At 39.3% G+C, this 20,699-nt stretch overlaps 1 protein-coding gene across 4 annotated transcripts; it reads right to left on the reverse strand.

Annotated features, from left to right (window-relative positions):
- Positions 1 to 2,174: 2,174 nt before the first annotated feature.
- On the reverse strand, positions 2,175 to 20,429 carry LOC119918130 (NXPE family member 3-like). Of its 4 annotated transcripts, none has more exons than XM_038738679.1 (7): positions 20,333 to 20,429; positions 15,762 to 15,944; positions 12,822 to 13,259; positions 12,050 to 12,345; positions 11,618 to 11,688; positions 5,291 to 5,497; positions 2,175 to 5,206 (listed from the first exon to the last, which is right to left on the reverse strand). In XM_038738679.1, exons 2-7 carry the CDS (start codon positions 15,882 to 15,884, stop codon positions 4,653 to 4,655), a joined length of 1,689 nt encoding a protein of 562 aa, XP_038594607.1. In that variant the 5' UTR covers positions 15,885 to 15,944; positions 20,333 to 20,429; the 3' UTR covers positions 2,175 to 4,652. The 4 variants fall into 4 exon arrangements, with proteins under 4 accessions (XP_038594607.1, XP_038594609.1, XP_038594608.1 ...); XM_038738681.1 differs by having other exon boundaries at positions 15,879 to 15,944; positions 20,333 to 20,416; XM_038738680.1 differs by lacking the exon at positions 20,333 to 20,429 and adding an exon at positions 18,591 to 19,080 and having other exon boundaries at positions 15,879 to 15,944.
- Positions 20,430 to 20,699: the final 270 nt, after the last annotated feature.

The raw sequence follows: 20,699 nt of genomic DNA on the forward strand, positions 1-20,699 counted from the left end.
AACATCGCTCTATGTGCTCATGTAACGCCGCTTTTCACCCCCCTTTTATTTTTTTGATAAAGGTGAAATGTGTCAGAAAACGGCATCATGAGATGCTCTGGCCTACAAATCTTGTTCTTGAGATTTAAGAAGTCATGTTTGTTTTGTTACAGACCCCAATTTCTTTCACATGGTGATATATTTAATAGTTTATTCAGTGAAATTTATTTCTAATATAATAATTCCCACACTAATTGTGAGTTATATGGCAATATCATGTTTTTACCACTGATTTGTCATGACAGTGATTAGTATCATGGTTAATAGGTATCACTGAGTGTGTTTCGGGCTATACCCTTTGGTTATCGTGAGCATTTCATGTGGGATGACTCAGTTTGTGTTTTTTCCCTAAGCTTTCATCGAGTTCTCCATCCCAGCTGGCAGCAGAGGCATCTGAGTTTATGATGAGATGGGAACTAATGTGGATGCAGACGTCTCTGAAGAAGTAGCACAGCAACCCAACGCTGGTGTATTTACTATCAGATCTGACAACGGTAAACTTGATTCCCATTTCTATCACCATAGTCCATGGATTATGACTAAGACCCAGTTACACTTTAGCTGTGAAAAACCTACAAATGGTCTCTCCTCCCTCTCTCTCCTGAACTACTGTTAGATTCCAAGGGGACAACCTCTTCCAGCTCTTCTCAGTCCACCAGGCCAGTGCTTGATGTCATAACCAAGTCAGCACTGTAAGTTTCAGCTTGTGGCTCAGATGATCTAGTCATCCTGGATGAGATTTATTGTGAGAGCCTCCTTTGCACAGTTTTTGATTGGTAGCTATTTCTGTAGGTGTATTTTCTGTAAGTTCTTCATGATTATTTATTTTAGTGAATACTGTCTTGATTTCTACTCCTTTCACAGTTGGTTGAATCTGCACTGACCAAGAAACCTGGTAGAAGTGATCATCAAGGCACAGAAAGCTCTGACTCACTCCTCACAGCAACAGATGGTTAAAGGATGATACTGGCCCCACTTTCACTTATTTTGGTGTGAAATGACTTGTAGGTACAGAAAGTTTTAAATCAGTGCAGTAGGGCTGCAGCTAACGATGATTTGAGTATTCAAAGCGTCGATAGATTATTTCAACGATTCAGCGATGCGTCGTTTAACAAGTACTTGCATGGCGGCAGCGGTGTTGTGGTGTTCACACTATGTGACTGATCGTGACAGGGAGTCACAAACACTACAAGAGCTGATGGCTGTGTCACCTGACGCTGGTCTCCAAACCACGTTTTGTCAAGAAAACACTTGAAATGTGAAACGGGAAATGAGCGATCCTGCACAGGAAACAGCTGTGGTTTGTTATAAAGATGGCAATTATAAAGACAAAGAATATGGGTGAAAGGATGGATTAGCACACGCAGGTAGCAGGGATTGTCTGAGCTGCAGGGGAGTTAAAAGATGCAGTTCCCCGACTCAACTCATGACTGAGGTTAAAACTCGCAGCCCAAAAAGGAGAACAACAAACGCATGTGTGCACATTTTCAGCTGAGGACTGTGGCTTTATTTGGCTAGCCTTCAACTCAACAATCAATCATGACTTCAGTTAAATACTAAAGTTGCTGTTACTGTTACCTTGTCTGTGGTCTGCTGGCAGAAGACCGGCTTCTTTCTGGTCAGGTACAGTCGTGTTGTTTTACGGTGGACGGACAGAGTTGTTTTTTTCTTTAACTTGAAATAATCCCAACTGTGGACACTTTCTTTTTTGTCCCTCGCTGTTTTCTTTCTCTTCCGGCTTTCTCTCTCTTACCACTTTGCAAACAGTTCCATCATAATCACGTCGTGTTCACAGCGTAAGCGCAATGTGCGGCAGTAACAGATGTCCCTGCGAAACACTGTTCTGTATATCCAACGAAGGTTAAAATCAAGGGCAACTGGACTTGGTTGAAGATTGATTTCCCTTGATTTTAACCTTCGTTGGATAACTATGACCTGGATGACTGAGAATCTTCATAGACACTGTTCTGTATAGTTACATGGATTAAATGAAGCATCGTTGCGTCGAATTTGGGTCGAAGCATTTAATGAATTGATTTTATTGATTTTATCGATTTAACCAATGAATCGTTTCTGCAGTATAATAGTGAGTGCTAAGAGAGCTGTCGCACTGAAACAGAACTACAAACTAAACCTTAAAGTTAAATGTTTTTATTTTTAATAAATTGTATGGATTACATGAATGTTATGGTGGTTGTTGTTTTTCCCCCTGCACACAAGTTTTACTTGTTTTAAGTAAGCTAAAGTAGAAAATTGTAAAACACTAGATTTTTATTTCAACAAGGTGTTTAGCAAGAATAACACTTACGGTGAGTAAATATTAGTGAATTTTAGCATTTGCAGGAGTCAATGAAAAGGTTTAACAATCATGAAGAGTGAATTAATAAGAGTAAATTATGAATAACAGTGAATGTTCTATCTTTTTTAGTGTAGAAATTTGCATTTCTTAGTCTGGTGTAGTGTTAAATGTTAACTTTACACTCTAATGTTCAGACTTACTGCTGACTTTACTGAGTAGCTAACCTTGTAGTATAATAGACAGTTAATTCACACAATAGCTTCAAGAGAGAGGCTGCTGGCAGACCTGCTGTGGGATGTGGCTGACCAGCTTGAAAACAGGAAGTTTCAACTGTTACATCCAGTGCTTAAATTGAAAAAGTAGATTCCAATACTCCCCATTCACATGTTGGCGTGTGTATTGGTTGGTACACACAAAGAGGAGGCTGGCTTGAAGCTTGAAGGAGAACATTAGCACAGTGGCATCCTGATGCTATACTGCAGAGGCACAACCTGAATGAGTATAAATTAGTGTTAATGTAATGTTATACCATTAAATAAAAAGTATACTGGTGATATATGCAATAATGAATTACTGTGTGGAAATGTGGAAATACAGGCATAAATAAATGTGGAAATCAATAAATATATAAATAAATCAATAAATACATAAATAAATGTAGAAATAAATCAATAAATATATGTAGAAATAAATGCATGTAGAAATACATAAATAAATACAGCAAATAGCTTTTTTTAATGACCAAAATAAATTTAATTTTAATTTCTTTATGCATTTAATTATGTATTTCTGCATTTATTTATTTATTCATTTATAGATAGGTCATTTTTAGTCCGTCATAATCAACAAGGAAGTTTGTTTGCGTTCAGCTGCCCATTCCACACCAGCGTAGTGTGTACCACAGTTGTACTCACACATCAGTGGTAACGTGTTGGGCAGTAATACTGCAATATTATTTTTCCCAGTAAAGAGTAATGTAACGGATTACTATTTCCAAAACAGTTATATTATTACAGTTACTAATCCAAGACACTACGCTACTGAACGCACCATCCCTGACGTGAATGTGCGACTGCTACACAGCAACGTGAAACTGCTGCCAGTGATGATTGGACTCGCTGGGAGACAGGGCAATAAATCACCCAGTAATAAGTAGAGTAGCTAATATTACTTTTTTAATTACTTTTCTAGGTAATAGCTACAGTCTTATTATTAGTAACTTGGCCAACACTGTGTTGACAATAAGGATCGGAAAAAAATGTAGGTTTGAATTATTGCTTGTTATAGGCTATCTAATGTTTACTTTGACATTGTTGTTGATTGATAACTCACATAGCCTATAGGCCTATACACTTTTCTGTATGAATGGTTGCTTTTTAAGTCGTCCTTGGAATAATTTCTTGTGAATGGTTGTTACGGGGTTTATATAAGACCTTTTCAGTTAGCTTGGATGCGCGGGTTGCTCTGCACTCCTCATCAACAGACAGGCAAACAAGTGCTCTGCGAGGTAACCATGGCAAAGGCTTCTGTGTAACTTGTGCGATCCTGTGAAACTGGCGCGGTCCTTCTTATCTCACCCACACGCCCGCCTGCTGCCAGAGTCGAAATGTCAAACTTTTTCCTACAGTTTATCAATAGACAGAGACTGATCTGCTGTTTGATCAGTTTCCTGAAGAATATAACTGTTTCTTTAACAGTTAGGCCACCAGGTCTCAAACAGGCAGCGTCCTTTGCTGCTGTCTCTTATTCATTAAAAATAAACCCTGTAAAGAGGGGAGGACAGCTAGCCTTGCTCTGTTCAAAGGTAACAAAATACACTTACCAGCACTTCTAAAATTTTAAATGTTAAATTGACAAGATGAGAAGGTTAGTTGTTAGATCCAGAAACGTACATTCCCATGAAGGTAAAATTATATCTGTACCCTAAATTGTTTGAGAAATCATTAAACTAAAGTTTACTGCACTTAAAAGAAAACTACACTCACCACATCGTACATTAGAGTCTAGCAGAGCACAGGTTATCTTTAGATGTAGACAGGTTGCTGCTGGATGAGTGTCCTCAAATTGCATAACCAATTTTCACGTTGCGTCTCAACGTTTACCTGACCCCAACCTGGCTGATATACATCCTGTTATGTTTCTTCTCTGCCCATTTCACATTCCCTTGTTATATATAGGTTAAAACATGTGTAGTTAGCTAGTCTGTGCATGGAATTCTGAATTGAAAAATGCTGCACTTGAAATGTAATGTAGACAACATGTAAACTCGGTATGTGGTTCCTTGCCCCATTCCTCTCACCAAACAAACACACATCTAACTGCCCTTTTGAGGACATATGTAGGACAAGAGAACGTCAATCATATTCTTAATAATGGGAGGTTGTGGGTGGAGGCTGTGCGGTAGGTGGTGGGCCAGACTCATCTCCCAGGCGTCCACCAGACGAACATTCAGTCCTTTGAACACGGCTCTGAGCACCTTGTCACGCTGCAGTGAGTACCAGTCGCTGTTGGTCAGCGTCTCATAAAGTGTCAAAGCTTTGAGGTTCGCGGTCCGGATGACGACCAGTGTGCCTGGAGCCCTGACCAACAGCCGCACCACCGCCCTGCGGATGCTCTGCAGCCGCTGTATGTAGAGCTCCATGGGGAAAGTGCTGAAGTGAGACCAGATGCCAATAACTACAACAGTGTTGCTGCCTCCAGTTAACCCATCTAGTTCATTGGCAATGTAACGCAGCTCAGTGGCTGGGACGTTGCCAAAACGGAGAGGAGGACCGTGGCAGCGATACGTCACCAAGATGTTGTTTGCATAGTCCAAGGCCATGAAAGGTCCAACTTGCTTTGGACTGTGCAGGTTAAACTCCTTAAGATCTAAAAGTATCACAGAGGGAACAGATGAAGCTGCAGTGTGAACAAAATCAAACTTCTGACAAGAAATCCCTGTGGATCAGTTACCTGGCAGTGCTGCGTTGAGGTGCTCAAACCACTGTCTGATGGTGGAGTCTCCATACAGGTGGACCATCTTGCCTTTCAGACACTGACTGATGGCAGAGGAGGTGTTGAATTGTTGAACTGTGGTGCCATCTAGTGCTTGCCATGCACCCTGGTAGTAATAGCCAGAGGGTCCAGACTTCACACTGCTGTTCTTCACCTCTGGTTGACCTGAGAGGAAGAAAGGATAAGGATGGGGCTATTTTATATTCTTCCTATTTTCAACATATCCCATGGAAAGAAAAAAACAAGGTCTCCCTAACCTGTCTGTGACATTCAAGTCATTTCATTATGGTTGAAGATTTAGTTCTTCAGAAATGTGTCACAAATACACTGTCATTTCCTAAAACAGCTGGGTATAGTGCATTTGTTGGAATATTCTCAGAAGCGGATTAATACACATTAGGTGCACTAGTGTATTCAATACGCCATTTCAGTCTTTGGCTACACAATACATTCAGTATTGGCTTTTTGCTGGACTTGTTGACAATAAGATGAATACAAAATACTATCAGCCTTATCATTTAAAGCTTTACTCACTAGTCATAGACCTAAGTGGTGTAAAAATGTTGTCTACCACACATGTAGAAATGTAGAAAAGTGGTCTTCAAATCTGGAAAGAACAATGATGATGCAAATCAGAACACAAGAGCACCTGTTTTAATTAACCTAAACATGACTAATGTGCCTCCTGGCTGCTAATAAAAGAGACTCCCCCTTTCCAAAAGTAGAAAAGTGGAAGTTGTTCAGTTGTTGTGTATTGTTATGGTACACTGGTACACGCAAAGAGTAAATGCTCAATCCACACAGTTCTGAAAAAAGTGTGCCAAGTGTCCAACTAAAATCAGTCAGCACCTGCAGCTCCTCCTTATTTGGGAGATAACAACATATGTAAGTAGTAAGGGAAAGTGAACCTCTTATGGGCTGTCCTTATTCCTGAGATAATAGATATAATAATATAAAAGGGCCGTGGTCCTTTTATATCATTTTATCATAGCTGGTGCTATGTTCATGAACTTTTATGTTTGCAGATGTACTCCTTGCTCCCAGTGCTCTTCTCAGATCGGAATCATCTCTCTACAGCAGGACACTTGCCAGAAGAAAGTGGCAAGTTGTTTACAAATGCTTATCTGTTATACTTTCATTATACAGGTGCTGGTCATATAATTAGAATATCATCAAAAAGTTGATTTATTTCAGTAATTCCATTCAAAAAGTGAAACTTGTATAATGTATACATTCATTCCACACAGACTGATATATTTCAAGTGTTCATTCCTTTTAATTTTGATGATTATAACTGACAACTAATGAAAACCCCAAAAATCAGTATCTCAGAAAATTAGAATACTGTGAAAAGGTTCAATATTGAAGACACCTGGTGCCACACTCTAATCAGCTAATTAACTCAAAACACCTGCAAAGGCCTTTAAATGGTCTCTCAGTCTAGTTCTGTAGGCTACACAATCATGGGGAAGACTGCTGACTTGACAGCTGTCCAAAAAACGACCACTGACACCTTGCACAAGGAAGGCAAGACACAAAAGGTCATTGCTAAAGAGGCTGGCTGTTCACAGAGCTCTGTGTCCAAGCACATTAATAGAGAGGCGAAGGCAAGGAAATGATGTGGTAGAAAAAAGTGTACAAGCAATAGGGATAACCGCTCCCTGGAGAGGATTGTGAAACAAAACCCATTCAAAAATGTGGGGAGATTCACAAAGAGTGGACTGCAGCTGGAGTCAGTGCTTCAAGAACCACCACGCACAGACGTATGCAAGACATGGGTTTCAGCTGTCGCATTCCTTGTGTCAAGCCACTCTTGAACAAGACACAGCGTCAGAAGCGTCTCGCCTGGGCTAAAGACAAAAAGGACAGTACTGCTGCTGATTGGTCCAAAGTTATGTTCTCTGATGAAAGTAAATTTTGCATTTCCTTTGGAAATCAAGGTCCCAGAGTCTGGAGGAAGAGAGGAGAGGCACAGAATCCATGTTGCTTGAAGTCCAGTGTAAAGTTTCCACAGTCAGTGATGGTTTGGGGTGCCATGTCATCTGCTGGTGTTGGTCCACTGTGTTTTCTGAGGTCCAAGGTCAACGCAGCCGTCTACCAGGAAGTTTTAGAGCACTTCATGCTTCCTGATGCTGACCAACTTTATGGAGATGCAGATTTCTTTTTCCAACAGGACTTGGCACCTGCACACAGTGCCAAAGCTACCAGTACCTGGTTTAAGGACCATGGTATCCCTGTTCTTAATTGGCCAGCAAACTGGCCTGACCTTAACCCTATAGAAAATCTATGGGATATTGTGAAGAGGAAGATGCGATACGCCAGACCCAACAATGCAGAAGAGCTGAAGGCCACTATCAGAGCAACCTGGGCTCTCATAACACCTGAGCAGTGCCACAGACTGATCGACTCCATGCCACGCCGCATTGCTGCAGTAATTCAGGCAAAATGAGCCCCAACCAAGTATTGAGTGCTGTACATGCTCATACTTTTCATGTTCATACTTTTCAGTTGGCCAATATTTCTAAAAATCCTTTTTTTGTATTGGTCTTCAGTAATATTCTAATTTTCGGAGATACTGAATTTGGGATTTTCATTAGTTTTAATCATCACAATTAAATGAAATAAACATTTGAAATATATCAGTCTGTGTGTAATGAATGAATATAATGTCCAAGTTTCACTTGAATAGAATTACTGAAATAAATCAACTTTTTGATGATATTCTAATTATATGACCAGCACCTGTAGTTTGCTAGTTTGCACAACCCCAGAGAACTCCTCCTGTTTACACCGTGACGTCATTCATCACCACGGCTGGATCTGAGAGGGAGAATCTGTATCATAATCATCAATAAACTGGAGTAACATTCTAAGTTTTTCCAGAAAAGACTCAACATGGTGCTTTGATCATTTTTCCTTATTTTATCTTTGACTATTACCAGTGAGGTGATCCACAGAAATGGTGAACATGATGATCTTTCCCCACATTCCCAGAAATATCTGGGCACCATGTGGGATTTTGGCCCTATGGACATCAAACTCAGCTGGAATCCACAGACTATTGGTGACTACAGAACTTTATATTTATTTGATCTTGTTAAGTTACTTGGTCCACATGATTGGTTTCAATGTTTTTCTTTTGTACTGTTTTTATAGAAAAGTAGCAGATAGTTGCCCTCATTCTTATACTCTCTGGTAGTGTTCATCCTAACCCTGGTCCAGTGCTTAATAATTTGAATACTCCAGATGAATTCAAAACTAGAGCTGGACTAGGTTTTATTCATATTAATGTCAAAAGTCTACTCCCCAAACTCAATTTTATACAACCTTGGGCCCACTCAACAGATACTGATATTCTTATAATCTCAGAAACATGGTTTAGTAAATCTATTTTAGATAAGGATATAGCAATCAAGGGCTACAATGTCTACCGTTGTGACCGACCCAGGAAGGGTGGTGGCATTGCTATTTATATAAAAAATAATTTTCCTTGAAACATTGTGTATTCAGTATCCATTAGTAAGCAGCTAGAGCTTTTAGCCTTGAAGCTGGAGCTCGCATTGGGGCAAACAATGACGGTCATAGGTTGCTATAGACCACCCTCAGCAAGTACTGAGGCTCTTTGCTCTTTAAATCATCATCTATCGAGCATTGAATTTGGAGAGGTACTTTTAGCCGGGGATTTTAACTTGGATTGGCTGTCCTCCATTTCAGATGGTTTTAAATCTGTCTGTGACTCTTTTAATATTACTGTAGTGGTGTGTGTTTTCTAGGCAGGCTTATAGGTTTTTAGCCTTGCTCTTGAACTCACCTCTGGAGCATCAAAATAGCTCCACCCAGATCAAACCCCCTCATTGGCTGAGCTTATTTAAAGCAGCAGTAGTATCACGGCTGCCTTTTTGAGGTGATTGACTGGAAGTAGAGCATTAGAAGCGTTTGGATTTTTGAAGGCGAAAGAACGGTAGCCAGGTTGTAGCTGAAAAAACAACGGTGGTCGTACCAACAGAACAACTACCCGAGGACTGTGGAAATTGAGATTGAACGGAAATAATTGCAAACACAACAGGAGTTCGGTACGGTACGGCTGTACTGTGACTGGACCAGATATGGAGGAAAGAGGTGGAGGTGGAGGAGGACAAGGAAAGGGCAATGGTGGAAAGGGAAAGCAGGTAGGGAGTTGAAATGATAGTCTGATTAAGAAAAGGAAGAGAGGAGAGTGAGGTATTTACACAAGAGGATCGTGGTATTGATGAGTATAAAGTAGTTATCCGGTGTGTAGAGATGGAAGAGGTTAAGATTAATATAAGAGGGGGGACTCTAATGAGTGCTCAAAGACTACAAACAACAAGAGATGGCGGTAAGGAAGATTTGTCAGTTTTGTTACAGTTTGAGGGAGGGTACCTTCCAGGAAAAGTAACAATTGGATATATGAGCTACTTTGTGAGACTGTACGTGCCTAAACCACTTAGATGTTATAACTGCCAGCGGTTTGGACATGTAGCAGTAATGTGCAAAGAGATAAGAAGGGGTGCCAGATGTGGAGGAAATAATTATGGTCAGTGTGGGAAAGGTGTCCCACCTAAATGTTGTAATTGTGGGGGTGCACATAGCATGGCTTATGGAGGGTGTGCAATGATGAAGGAAGCGGTGCAAGTGCAACAAGTGAGAGTGGGACAGAAAGCGTCATACGCAGAAGTGGTTAAAAAGGTTCAGAACCAGACAGCAGGGGGTAGCAGTGAGGCTAATTTAAGACATGAAGCAAGGCAAGTCAAGCAGAGTGGATGTTAGAAAGTTATTGCTGGTGTGATTAATGGTACTGCAGATGTAAAGTCAAAGACAGAAAGAATACAGCTGATGTTGATGGCAGCAGTATGGCACTTGGATGTAACAGGGCTGACATGGGAAACAGTGAGAGATGATCTCAAACATCAGTCTAGCCAGGAATCATGGGTTGGTTAATATATATCATGGTGTTATTATTACATTGGAATGCCCGAAGCCTGGTTGCAAATGGACAAGAGTTTAAATGAGTTATTGATGAAATGGTGCAGAAGCCAGATGTTATCTGTATTCAAGAGACCTGGCTAAGACCAAATCAGGATTTTTGTGATACAGGGGTATGTGGATGTCCGTCGAGATAGACGCACTGGAGGTGGGGGAGGATGTGCTACATTTATTAAACAGGGTGATGACACTGTTATTTACTGTACTGCATCATCTGCTGCACAAGCCCTTGATCTTTTGCAGTCTGCTTTCAATATTGTTCAGAGCCGTTTAAAACAGCTTAAGTTGGTCTTAAATGCAGAAAAGTCCAAAGTAATGGTATTCACAAACTCAAGACAACTTCCAGTTACTGCTATAAGCATCTCAACTTTTGAAGGAAATTAAATTGAGTTAACAGTTATAAATATTTAGGTATAATCGTTGATTGTAAACTGTGTTTAAGAACTCATAATAGCAACTTGGTTTCTAAGCTCAAGATAAAGCTTGGCTTTCTCTACAGATCAAAATGATGCTTATCCATTCGTGCTAGAAAATACCTGGGGACAGTCACTTTTTTCCCCCATACTAGAGTATGGTGATCTGATATATATGAATGCTTCTGCCCAATGCCTACAGAAATTGGATGTTGTGTATCATTGTGCATTGCGTTTTTTCACTGGCTGTAATCTTAGGACACATCATTGTACCCTTTACTATAAAGCTAAATGGCCCTCTCTTTATGCAAGAAGGTACACTCATTGGCTGTGTTTCATCTATAAGGCACTTGGACTAGCTCCTACCTATTTGAGAATCTTTTTACAAGTATTCAAGGCCATTATGGATTACGTTCAAAGGTCGTCCTACACTTGTTGGTCCCCCGTGTCCGAACAGAATTAGGTAAAAAAGCCTACATATTTCTGAAGCACCTTCTGCTCGGAACCTTCTTCAGAACTCGTTGAAATTGACTGCCTTTATTCCTTCTAGACATTTTGTTTCAACTCTTAAGGATATGGAGCAGGTGAACATTGGTCATTGTTGCTGTTTATAAAGTTGTATTCTGCCTTATTCAACACGGGGGCTTGTCTTATACGTATGTGTACTTGATGTCTTTTATATGTTGGAAACTGTTCTTTTATGCTGCGTCTTGGCCAGGTCTCTCTTGCAAAAGATATTTCAATCTCAATGAGACTCACCTGGTTAAATAAAGGTTAAATAAAAAATTTAATTATCTGTAACACAATCTGTTTTGAATTATTATTGTTATTATAGGCAGTGGTGGCAGTAGTAAAAATCATGCTTTACCTTTCTTTTTTGGCCACACTGTGACATTGGCAGGTCCTGAAGCCTGAAGAGAAACCTTCATGTTGACTCCACTGAAGAAGATAACATGGATTTACATTTGCCAGGTTGCCGGAATCACAACTCCAAAGGCATGTTAATGTTCCCCTTTGTCTTCTGGATATGTAAATAGGCCACTGTTTGACAGTTTTGTTGGTGGTTTGAATAACCATATAAATGTTATAACGTGAAGTCAGTGTTATGTTTAAAGCTTGTGCACTGCCCCTGAGAAAAATAAGTGTGCATCTTTAAGTTTCAAGTTTTAAGTTAAGAAAATACCTCATCCAAAATAAAATGTATGCATGTACAATAAAACAACCTAAGCACAGCAAATACTATCCATCTATCTTACTGAAAATCAGCTATCATGCCGGTCCTGCGTCTCTGCTTCCTCACCTTTGAAAGAGCTTCTCTTCCTTGGCTTTGAGGTTTTGTTTGAATCCTCCCTTGGAGTGGCTGATCCTGGCATCACAGCTCAGCTTCTTTGGCTTGTAGCAGAACCAAGGCTCGCCTGTACGGAGGTCAGTGTAATTGCACAGCGGCTGCTGAGTTGGACGTAGGCAGACGTTACAGGTAGTGGTTTCAGAAAGAGAGCCTGAACGGAAGAGGCTCTGGAAATAAACCCTGTCTGGCTGTTCACTGGTCAGCCTGCGCAGCACTGTGACAGCCTCACTAGGGTGAACCAGCGTCACCTGATGGGACAGAGAACCAGAATTTTCACTAAGTCCAGTCATGTTCAGTCATTAACGACAAATCAAATGAATACTACTTAAAGTTGCACACTTTGTCTCAGGTGTAAACCAGTTTGAGCTTCAGACTCTATGGAGAACTGACCATTCACTTGACTAAACCTCTCAAACAGAGATCACAGTTCAGCAACTGTAACTAGGCAGGGTAAGTCTTTCAAGCTTTGGATTTCTCCACATGTTGAAGTGGTGTGCATGGGGTAAGAGTGTTTAGAGAAGAGTTCTTTATTGTTTTAATTTAACCTGCAAATGTTTACAGTGGCTAACAACCTTACCTACATCATACAGTATTTTATGGGGTTACAGGTCACATTAAAAATGTCCCAGTCATGACCAGCACATCTACTGTGCAGTATTTCTCGATTGTTCAGGAGCCTCCTGGGGGCTACTATGAGGAAGTATGCTAATATTAGCAGCCTCACCTCAACCTGTGCGCTTCCTTCCCAGAGTAAAGAGAACACAGCAGAGTAGGAGCCATTGAGATGATCCACCACTTGTCCAGCCACACCTGCACCAAGCTTCAGGTTGTGCAGCCGGGCGAGTAAGACGTCTCCCCCAGACTTCTTGAGACGGCCCAGGAAGTCATACATTTTAATCATAACCTCCAGCTGATCCCCTACGTGCCACTCTCCTCCTTCCCTCCCTGGTGGGAGAATGGTGAAACTGCTGTGGGCAGGATCACTGGTCTGCTCCAGGGAAAGAGGATCTGGCAGAGCAGGAGTTTCAGGCCAAGCAATGGAGTCTAGTAGGAGGCGTTCCTCCAGAGCGTCCTTAGAGGACGGTGGCTGGAAGGTGCAGAAGCCATGTTGAATGTCACGGTCAGGGGAAACTCTTGGGTAGGATTTCACTTTATGCTGAAACTGGCGGGGGGGGGAGAGAAATGCATCAAAAATACTCAAATCAAATTAAACAAATAAGCCAACTGTGCAAACGATTTTCTTAAAACGGACCCAAAGGGATAAAACGTCTCAAGATACTGAAACAGCTTTGCACAAGGTAAAAATTCAGATTCGGAGAGTTGTTTAAAGGTATTTTTGGAGCACTTTTTTGACTTTGTTTTGACAGGACAGTGGATAGAGTGAGGAAAAAGGGAAAGCAGCAAAGGGCTGCAGGTTGGATTTGAATATTGGGATATTTTCATTGGCGCAGTGGCTGTTTCATGCCTAGTGGTTTGCCAGGTACTGATGACAGAGGAAGATTTTCATAGCTGAAAGATGCAAATAAACACAAGGCAGACACACACACACTTTAGAGTCAAAAATAATGTCAACGTGTTTTTTAAATGCCCTTTTCATCTCAGCCAGCTGGAGGGGCGTGTCAATATCTGTGTTTGATTGACAGCCGCTGGCAGAGGGCCAGTAGAGGAGAGAAAACGTAAACAAACTTGAGCTGTGGCTACATGTAAATGGGCAGACAGCATGTTGATGGAGGTTTTGAAGAGTAACGACCCAAGTGTCATCAGCAGGTACATTAACATACTGTTTAATGTGCTGCTGCTGAGAAGCTAATTAGCTAACTTGCTCACAAACTGATGTCAGCAGTGCACTCTTCCCTGATGAATGTTTGTTTAGTCGCGTATATAACAAGCTACTGTACAGGACAGGTTCATGTTTGTAAGTTGGATAAGATGGAGTCTTTAGCAGGAAAGCTGATGTGGGTTACTGCTTCATGCAAATTTTGATTGGCTGTATCAAAATAAGATCCTCTTCATCTAAGTCCACAGAAACCTAACGCTATTCAAATTAATTCAAAACTAGGGGGCGCCATTAAGAAACCAAAAAATATAAAAGGGAGCTTTTGACAGTATTAATTCCCTGATTTGGTTATGCTCCAGTTTTGGCTGCTCCTCGGTGGGATAAGCTTTTAAACTTGATGTTAGTTAAGTGGGCGCAGGGGCAATGTTGCTGCAATTTGAAGATTTGGGGATAGATAGGCCATTTTGTTTCTTTTCGAGGAAATTCAATAAACATCAGTTGAATTTTCAACAAGAAACTTTAATTTTTTGTTTTTGCAGCATTTCTATGTGTATGTTAGCTCTGTGCCTGTGGTGGTATATACAGATCATGACACTTTGACCTTTCTCAGTTCCTTCTAGTGTCCTAACCAGAGGCTAGATTGCTGCGCTCTGCTCTTCCTACAACCTGGACGTTCGTCACATCAATGGGCGTGACATTGTAGTGGCAGATGCATTGTGTCGGTCTACTTGTAAGTAATTATTATGTGTGCATCTGTTCTCTGCTTTGTCCCCATCTTCATAGGTCTTTCTCTTTCTCCTTAAATCAGCTTTGAGGACCCAGAGCTGGGGATGGGGGGAGGAATTAGGGGGGCTATTTGTTTATGGTTATATAGAGTTGCACTTAGATGTTTGGGTTGTGCCTTATTTTTACCCCCTTTTGGTGTCTGATTTCTTTTCTCAAAGGAGAACACCAGGCACTTTAACACCAGGCAGAACAGTAGTGTTTAACTGCCCTTATTACATTCTATTCAAAGTATCTGTCAATACTTTATGAACAGGCTTTTGCATTTTATCATATTTGAATAAATAGAGGCCTGAACAGACAAGTAAACTGACTGGTCACAGCTACAGGACGTCCCAGTCATGGACATAAATGTCTAAATTTCACCATAATCCGTTACTTTACTTTAATTTTGTGTGATCACTTTCATTTTAGGATAAAGGAAAATGTGTGCTAACTTATATACATGAGAAGAACATTAGCCTACATAGTAGAGAAATTATCCTTTTTGGAGTGCCTCATTAACCTGGAGTCTGAGGTTCAAATACTCTATTTACTTTTGCTTGAGTAATGTTTGCTTACAAAAGGTTGACATGCTACTGCACACTTCATTAAATGTTGAACTCCTTGTTCTGCATGAAAGTTATGATTATTGACACTCAGCAAAAAACACATTAGAGACAAATCACTATGTAGAGCATTTTTCTTGCATGAACACAACCCACTAAAATAAAACTGCTGTCCAACTGAAATTAATATCATGCTAGTGGTCAGCCACATAGTATACTATTATCTGCAATGATAATGATAATAAAACTAACATTAGCCCTAATATCAAACCTTAACCACAGTGGTGTACAATGGTTTTATTTGTGAAACAGTTGAATTACACGCCAACATGTGAATGGGGCACACTGCCCCAGGTACTCGCCCCCAAGTTTTTTCCACTTCAGGCTCTGGTTGGAACACATTGATGGTTTTGGTATTGTCATGAGGTGAAAAGCCAGCCGTGTCCTTGCACTGCTGTCAGCAAAGCACAGTGCAGGATTGTGTGGTAAAATATGGTGAACTACAATTTCAATGAGGAACATCCTTCAAACAGTCTCACTAAAACCAAGTTCTCACCTCCAGGAAGTCCATCTTACGTAGCATAAAGATTATGACAAACACAGCCAGCAAGAGGAAGATGGTGCAGTACTTTGTGATACGCATGCTGACCACCTCTATTATGCAAGCTCTGACCTTCATGATCAGTGTTCAGTCTTCATCTCTGGCTGCAGCATGGCACTGTGACCACTTCATCTGGTACTGGATTTAAAAAAACAAAGGGGACACCTTGTTATTTTAAAAAGTATTACTTGTGAAAACTTGAACTCAAATGGGAAATACCTGGTTTTAAATCATTAGAACTAAACTAAACACAGTTACCCAGGTAATTAACGGATCAACCAACAACCAAGGCCACATCCAAAGACAGCAGCCTTGCAGTTCAACACGATGATTCATTTCCAGGTGAACCTATGATGTACACTATTTAATTACATTTGGACAATGAAGTATTTTGCAAACTGACACCACTGTCTGCAAAGTCACCCTTACAACAAGTTGCACAAATATCTGTTTTCACCAGTGTCCTGCTAAGTACAGTTTTCCACAGTTATTCAGATGAATTCCTGCCAAGACTGCAAATGCAGATGATGTAAGAGAAATATAATCTCATCTAAAATACAAATACAGGCACATTTAGCATATTCATTGTAAATTCCTTTATGCACTGTTGCTACAGCAATGTGCCAGGAACAAACAAACATAAAGCTCAGTTTTTGTCCAGCTTTAGTTTACAAAAACTGATACTGCAGTATTATGCAAGAGTAAATAGGAGGGAACAGCAGCAGCTCTGAATAGGATTTTTGGGGTTGATCAATACTGATCACGATGGTGGGGTCTGTTTGAAGCCTTTTATTTGCTGTGTTGCGTCATTTATATATATAACTGTTCTAAATAAACATTGTATATTAAGAATTAAAAATTAAAGGTAGTTTTCAGTGGCCCCTAGCGGTGCGGTTTAATAAATACAGTGCACTGAGCACAATATGTTAGGCCAATTATTATGAGCATATATTTTGGTATTCGAGTTCAGTTTAATTTGAATATGTTTGTTATAACCTAACTCTTGGTTGCATTCCCTTCTTATAGGCCAATTATAGAGACTGGTGATGTAGCTCCCACCTTTTGTTATTTGGCGCAGGTAATGTGATGATTTTTCAGTATTGAAGGACCTTTCATGTCATGAGAGGTTTTTTTCGTTTCCTTGCTTTATGAAGGTAATTTAGAACAATGTTTGGAACATTTTTGAAATTGTTAAATAAATGAATCTGATGTTTGAAGTGACATGTTCTTGAAAGTGAGTTGGAGCGAAATTAGGAAAATAGGATGAATGTCTCCCCATTAAGTAAAAGGCTGTGCGTATTTACGCACGAGGTACACAACAGCATAACGTCACTGATTATTTGAATCTCCCGACCCTCCGACAGGATCCGTCTGGATGAACTGACAGCAGCCTCTCTGATCATGAAAGCAACGTGTTAAAGAAAACCTATAGCCTAGAGAAATCTATTTACGCATCAGGGGAGCTACCGTCCTGTTAAGTCTCCACCGTCGGAATCGAGCAAAGGGAAATAAGGTTACTCTGTTTCTCGTGGGTTTGTTTTTTCTGGTGTCGAAATGTTTCTCAGTGTTGGTGAATTCTTAAAAAAACAACAACACTTAATTTCAATGCGTTGTAACGGCGTTAATTACACTGCAACGGGTATAAGGAACACACAAATTATAATTATACTCAGATCTACTCGTGCCCTAATGATGGGTCAACGATATTATAAGCATACGCTCTGTCCTTCTACAAGTGGCAGCTGCGGCTGTGTTAGCCTGTGTTATGTGTTTAACTTCTTCCTATAATGGTCCTGTTATAGTTTGTTCTTGTTGCTGCAAACATCGGCTCTTTTAAGGGAACTCGCAGGGGGAAAAATCCTGCCGGCTGAAAAAAATGGTGGATGCAAACATCAGCAGGTAGGCTACACAATCTGTTTAGCCAAATAATGCATCCACCTCTTTGTTCGTTCAATTCATGTTTCCACATTCAAAAAAAATAAAAAAATCCTCTATTTATGGTTTATAGGCCTATCTGTATAAAATACTTGTAACACATTAATAAAAAAAAACACCAGATTGTTCGCCCTCAGAAATATTAAGAGAAGGAAATTTCATGAATTTGTTGTCATCCTTATCAAAGAAATGCTACTTCTACAGTTTGATGACTCCAAGCGTTATTTATTTCGACTTGGATTCATTTTTATGAAAACCCGCATTTGATTCTCTTGATCAGTGTACTTTTACAGAATAAAGGAATATAAATAATTAAGGAATGGACACATATTCGGACTTTATGATCGGTTCAAATGGAGTGATTCGCTTCTTTCTTCTGTCTCGGTTCATCTCAATGAATTCTACTTTGATGCTTAAGGTTCCCATAAAATGAACTAAACGACTGAATTGTGGAGAAGCTAATCAATCTACCGAAGTGTGTGTTTTAGTGTTGTAGCATTAAACTAGAACTCAAGCGGGGTACTAGTACTACTTCAGTGTTTCCATATTATACTCAGCTACCTTTTGGAGGCAAATAAAGTTTTACTTGGTAATTTGCCGATCCAGATTAATACAAAATATAATCAGCAAATAAATGAGATGCATTATTACTGATAAATTATGTAAAGTACATTTCCCTCTGAAATGTAGTGCAGCAGAAGAATAAAGTAGCATTAAATGGAAATAGTAAAATACAAATAGGCCTACCTTAAAAAATATACACATTAAAATGTTTAGTGGCAACATTCAGTTTTTATGGTGTCTATAAAATGAAACTTTAAATTTACTCAAATGAATCATGTGTCTTACCTGAGCAGAGACTCATTTCAAGGGAACACAGAGATGAACAGAGAACTCTTTTGTGATCCTGCAGTTAAATCTTTTTGGGAACTTTGTTCTCTTGGCAGGACTTCCAGGAAATTAATCTGTGGATGCAGGGCTCTACAGTACGAACTTGCATATGGCCATAAATCCGCGGATTTATCGGAACAGTGTGCCAGTAAAGACTACAACTCTAATATTCTAATCAAACAGCCTGAATAGGGTGGGGCATTAAAAAAAGGTTGACGTGTTACAGCAAACTTTCTGATGCATGAATGCATGAATTGTTGATTGATAATTGACGAGTAAGTAGCATTAATAGATTAGAGATTAACCACCATGTAGGGCATCTTTCTAGCGCAAGGATTAAATATAAACAATCCACAAAAATGAAGATCCTGTAACTGGAATTAATATTATACTAGTGGTAAGCTATATAGTATACTATTATATTAAATTCTAACAAATATAGTAACATCGTTTATTTAATATATTAATATTATACTAGTGGTAAGCTATATAGTATACTATTATATTAAATTCTAACAAATATAGTAACATCGTTTATTTAATATATTAATATTATACTAGTGGTAAGCTATATAGTATACTACTATATTAAATTATAACAAATATAGTAACATCATTTATTTAATATATTAATATTATACTAGTGGTAAGCTATATAGTATACTATTATATTAAATTATAACAAATATAGTAACATCATTTATTTAATATATTAATATTATACTAGTGGTAAGCTATATAGTATACTATTATATTAAATTATAACAAATATAGTAACATCATTTATTTAATATATTAATATTATACTAGTGGTAAGCTATATAGTATACTATTATATTAAATTATAACAAATATAGTAACATCATTTATTTAATATATTAATATTATACTAGTGGTAAGCTATATAGTATACTATTATATTAAATTATAACAAATATAGTAACATCATTTGATTAATATATTAATATTATACTAACTTACTTGTTTACATATGTTTGAATAAAGTTATTGTTATAAATATTGTTCAGTAATCATGTTGTGGTGTGGGTGGGTGGTGCTGGTATTTTGGATCTGTCCCTGGTTCAAAAACATCTAGTCCACAAGTTTTCTGATGACTTGTCAGTGTTTAAAAATATGTGTCCTTGTTTTAAAAGCTGTTTTGAATCTGTCAAATTAAAAAAAGCTTTGAGAATGTTTGAGAGTGTCCAGGTACCAGAGTCCTCCACTGTTATCATTATTGCACACAGAAACACACAGTATAAATATGTAATACACTGTTTGTTAATAAACTCTGTTACTTGTTAAAAAAAATCATAATTAACTAGGAAGAAATAAATAAAAGAAAACCTGTCAACAGGATTTTTGTTACAATTAAACAGAAAGTTAATAAAACAATGGTTAAAAGAATGGAAAACTAGCTTTCCTTTTTAACAGAAGGAGAAGCCAATTCCGTAAACATAAAGTAGAAAGAAGTTACTTTAACAAATTTAAATACAAATTTAAATACAAACAAACCCTCTACTGTGCAGACTGTGTTTGTTTTAACATTGCTCACCGGTCTTAAACATACACACTCCCTAGGGGCAGTAGCAGGATGAGCACAGGACAGACAGAACAGTGGAACAAAAATAACAAAACACACAACTCTCTAGCCGTAACAGCTTCATAATATCGACAACAGTACCCTAAACCCCACTCACCGTCCACCTCCACCATTGGCTCTAAGTCCTCTGCCAGGTTTGACCACATGTGTCACATATACAGCGCCCAACTCCTCCCACTCCACAATGGCGAAAAACCCCAGCAAGCTCTGACTGACATGTACTGGGTCCAGGCTTCAAGGAAAATGGCACTCATGACTCTTCCCAGGACAAACCGGGGCCCGGTGTGCTGTTAGCCTTCTCCATCCCTCTTCTCCGACATCATCACCAAAAACACTAATAATGCACGTGCCCTGTTTTCAACTGTCGACGGGCTAACCAACCCTCCTGTGTCTGTAGCCTCTGAACTTCTATCCACCAGGGCCTGCAATGAATTTGCTTCCTTCTTCACAGACAAAATTCAAAC

Source organism: Micropterus salmoides, unplaced genomic scaffold, assembly GCF_014851395.1.
Source record: "Micropterus salmoides isolate LMB-PRFRI ecotype aquatic unplaced genomic scaffold, ASM1485139v1 Ms_hic_scaffold_23, whole genome shotgun sequence".
Taxonomy (NCBI): domain Eukaryota; kingdom Metazoa; phylum Chordata; class Actinopteri; order Centrarchiformes; family Centrarchidae; genus Micropterus; species Micropterus salmoides.

Excerpts from the sequence above, each read along its gene's own strand:
- LOC119918130 (XM_038738679.1), bottom strand. The coding sequence starts at position 15,884 with ATGAAGGTCAGAGCTTGCATAATAGAGGTGGTCAGCATGCGTATCACA. Across the intron at positions 13,260-15,761 it reads GTAAGATGGACTTCCTGGAG|TTTCAGCATAAAGTGAAATC; the intron begins GTGAGAACTTGG and ends CCCCCCCGCCAG. Across the intron at positions 12,346-12,821 it reads AAGGAAGCGCACAGGTTGAG|GTGACGCTGGTTCACCCTAG; the intron begins GTGAGGCTGCTA and ends CTGTCCCATCAG.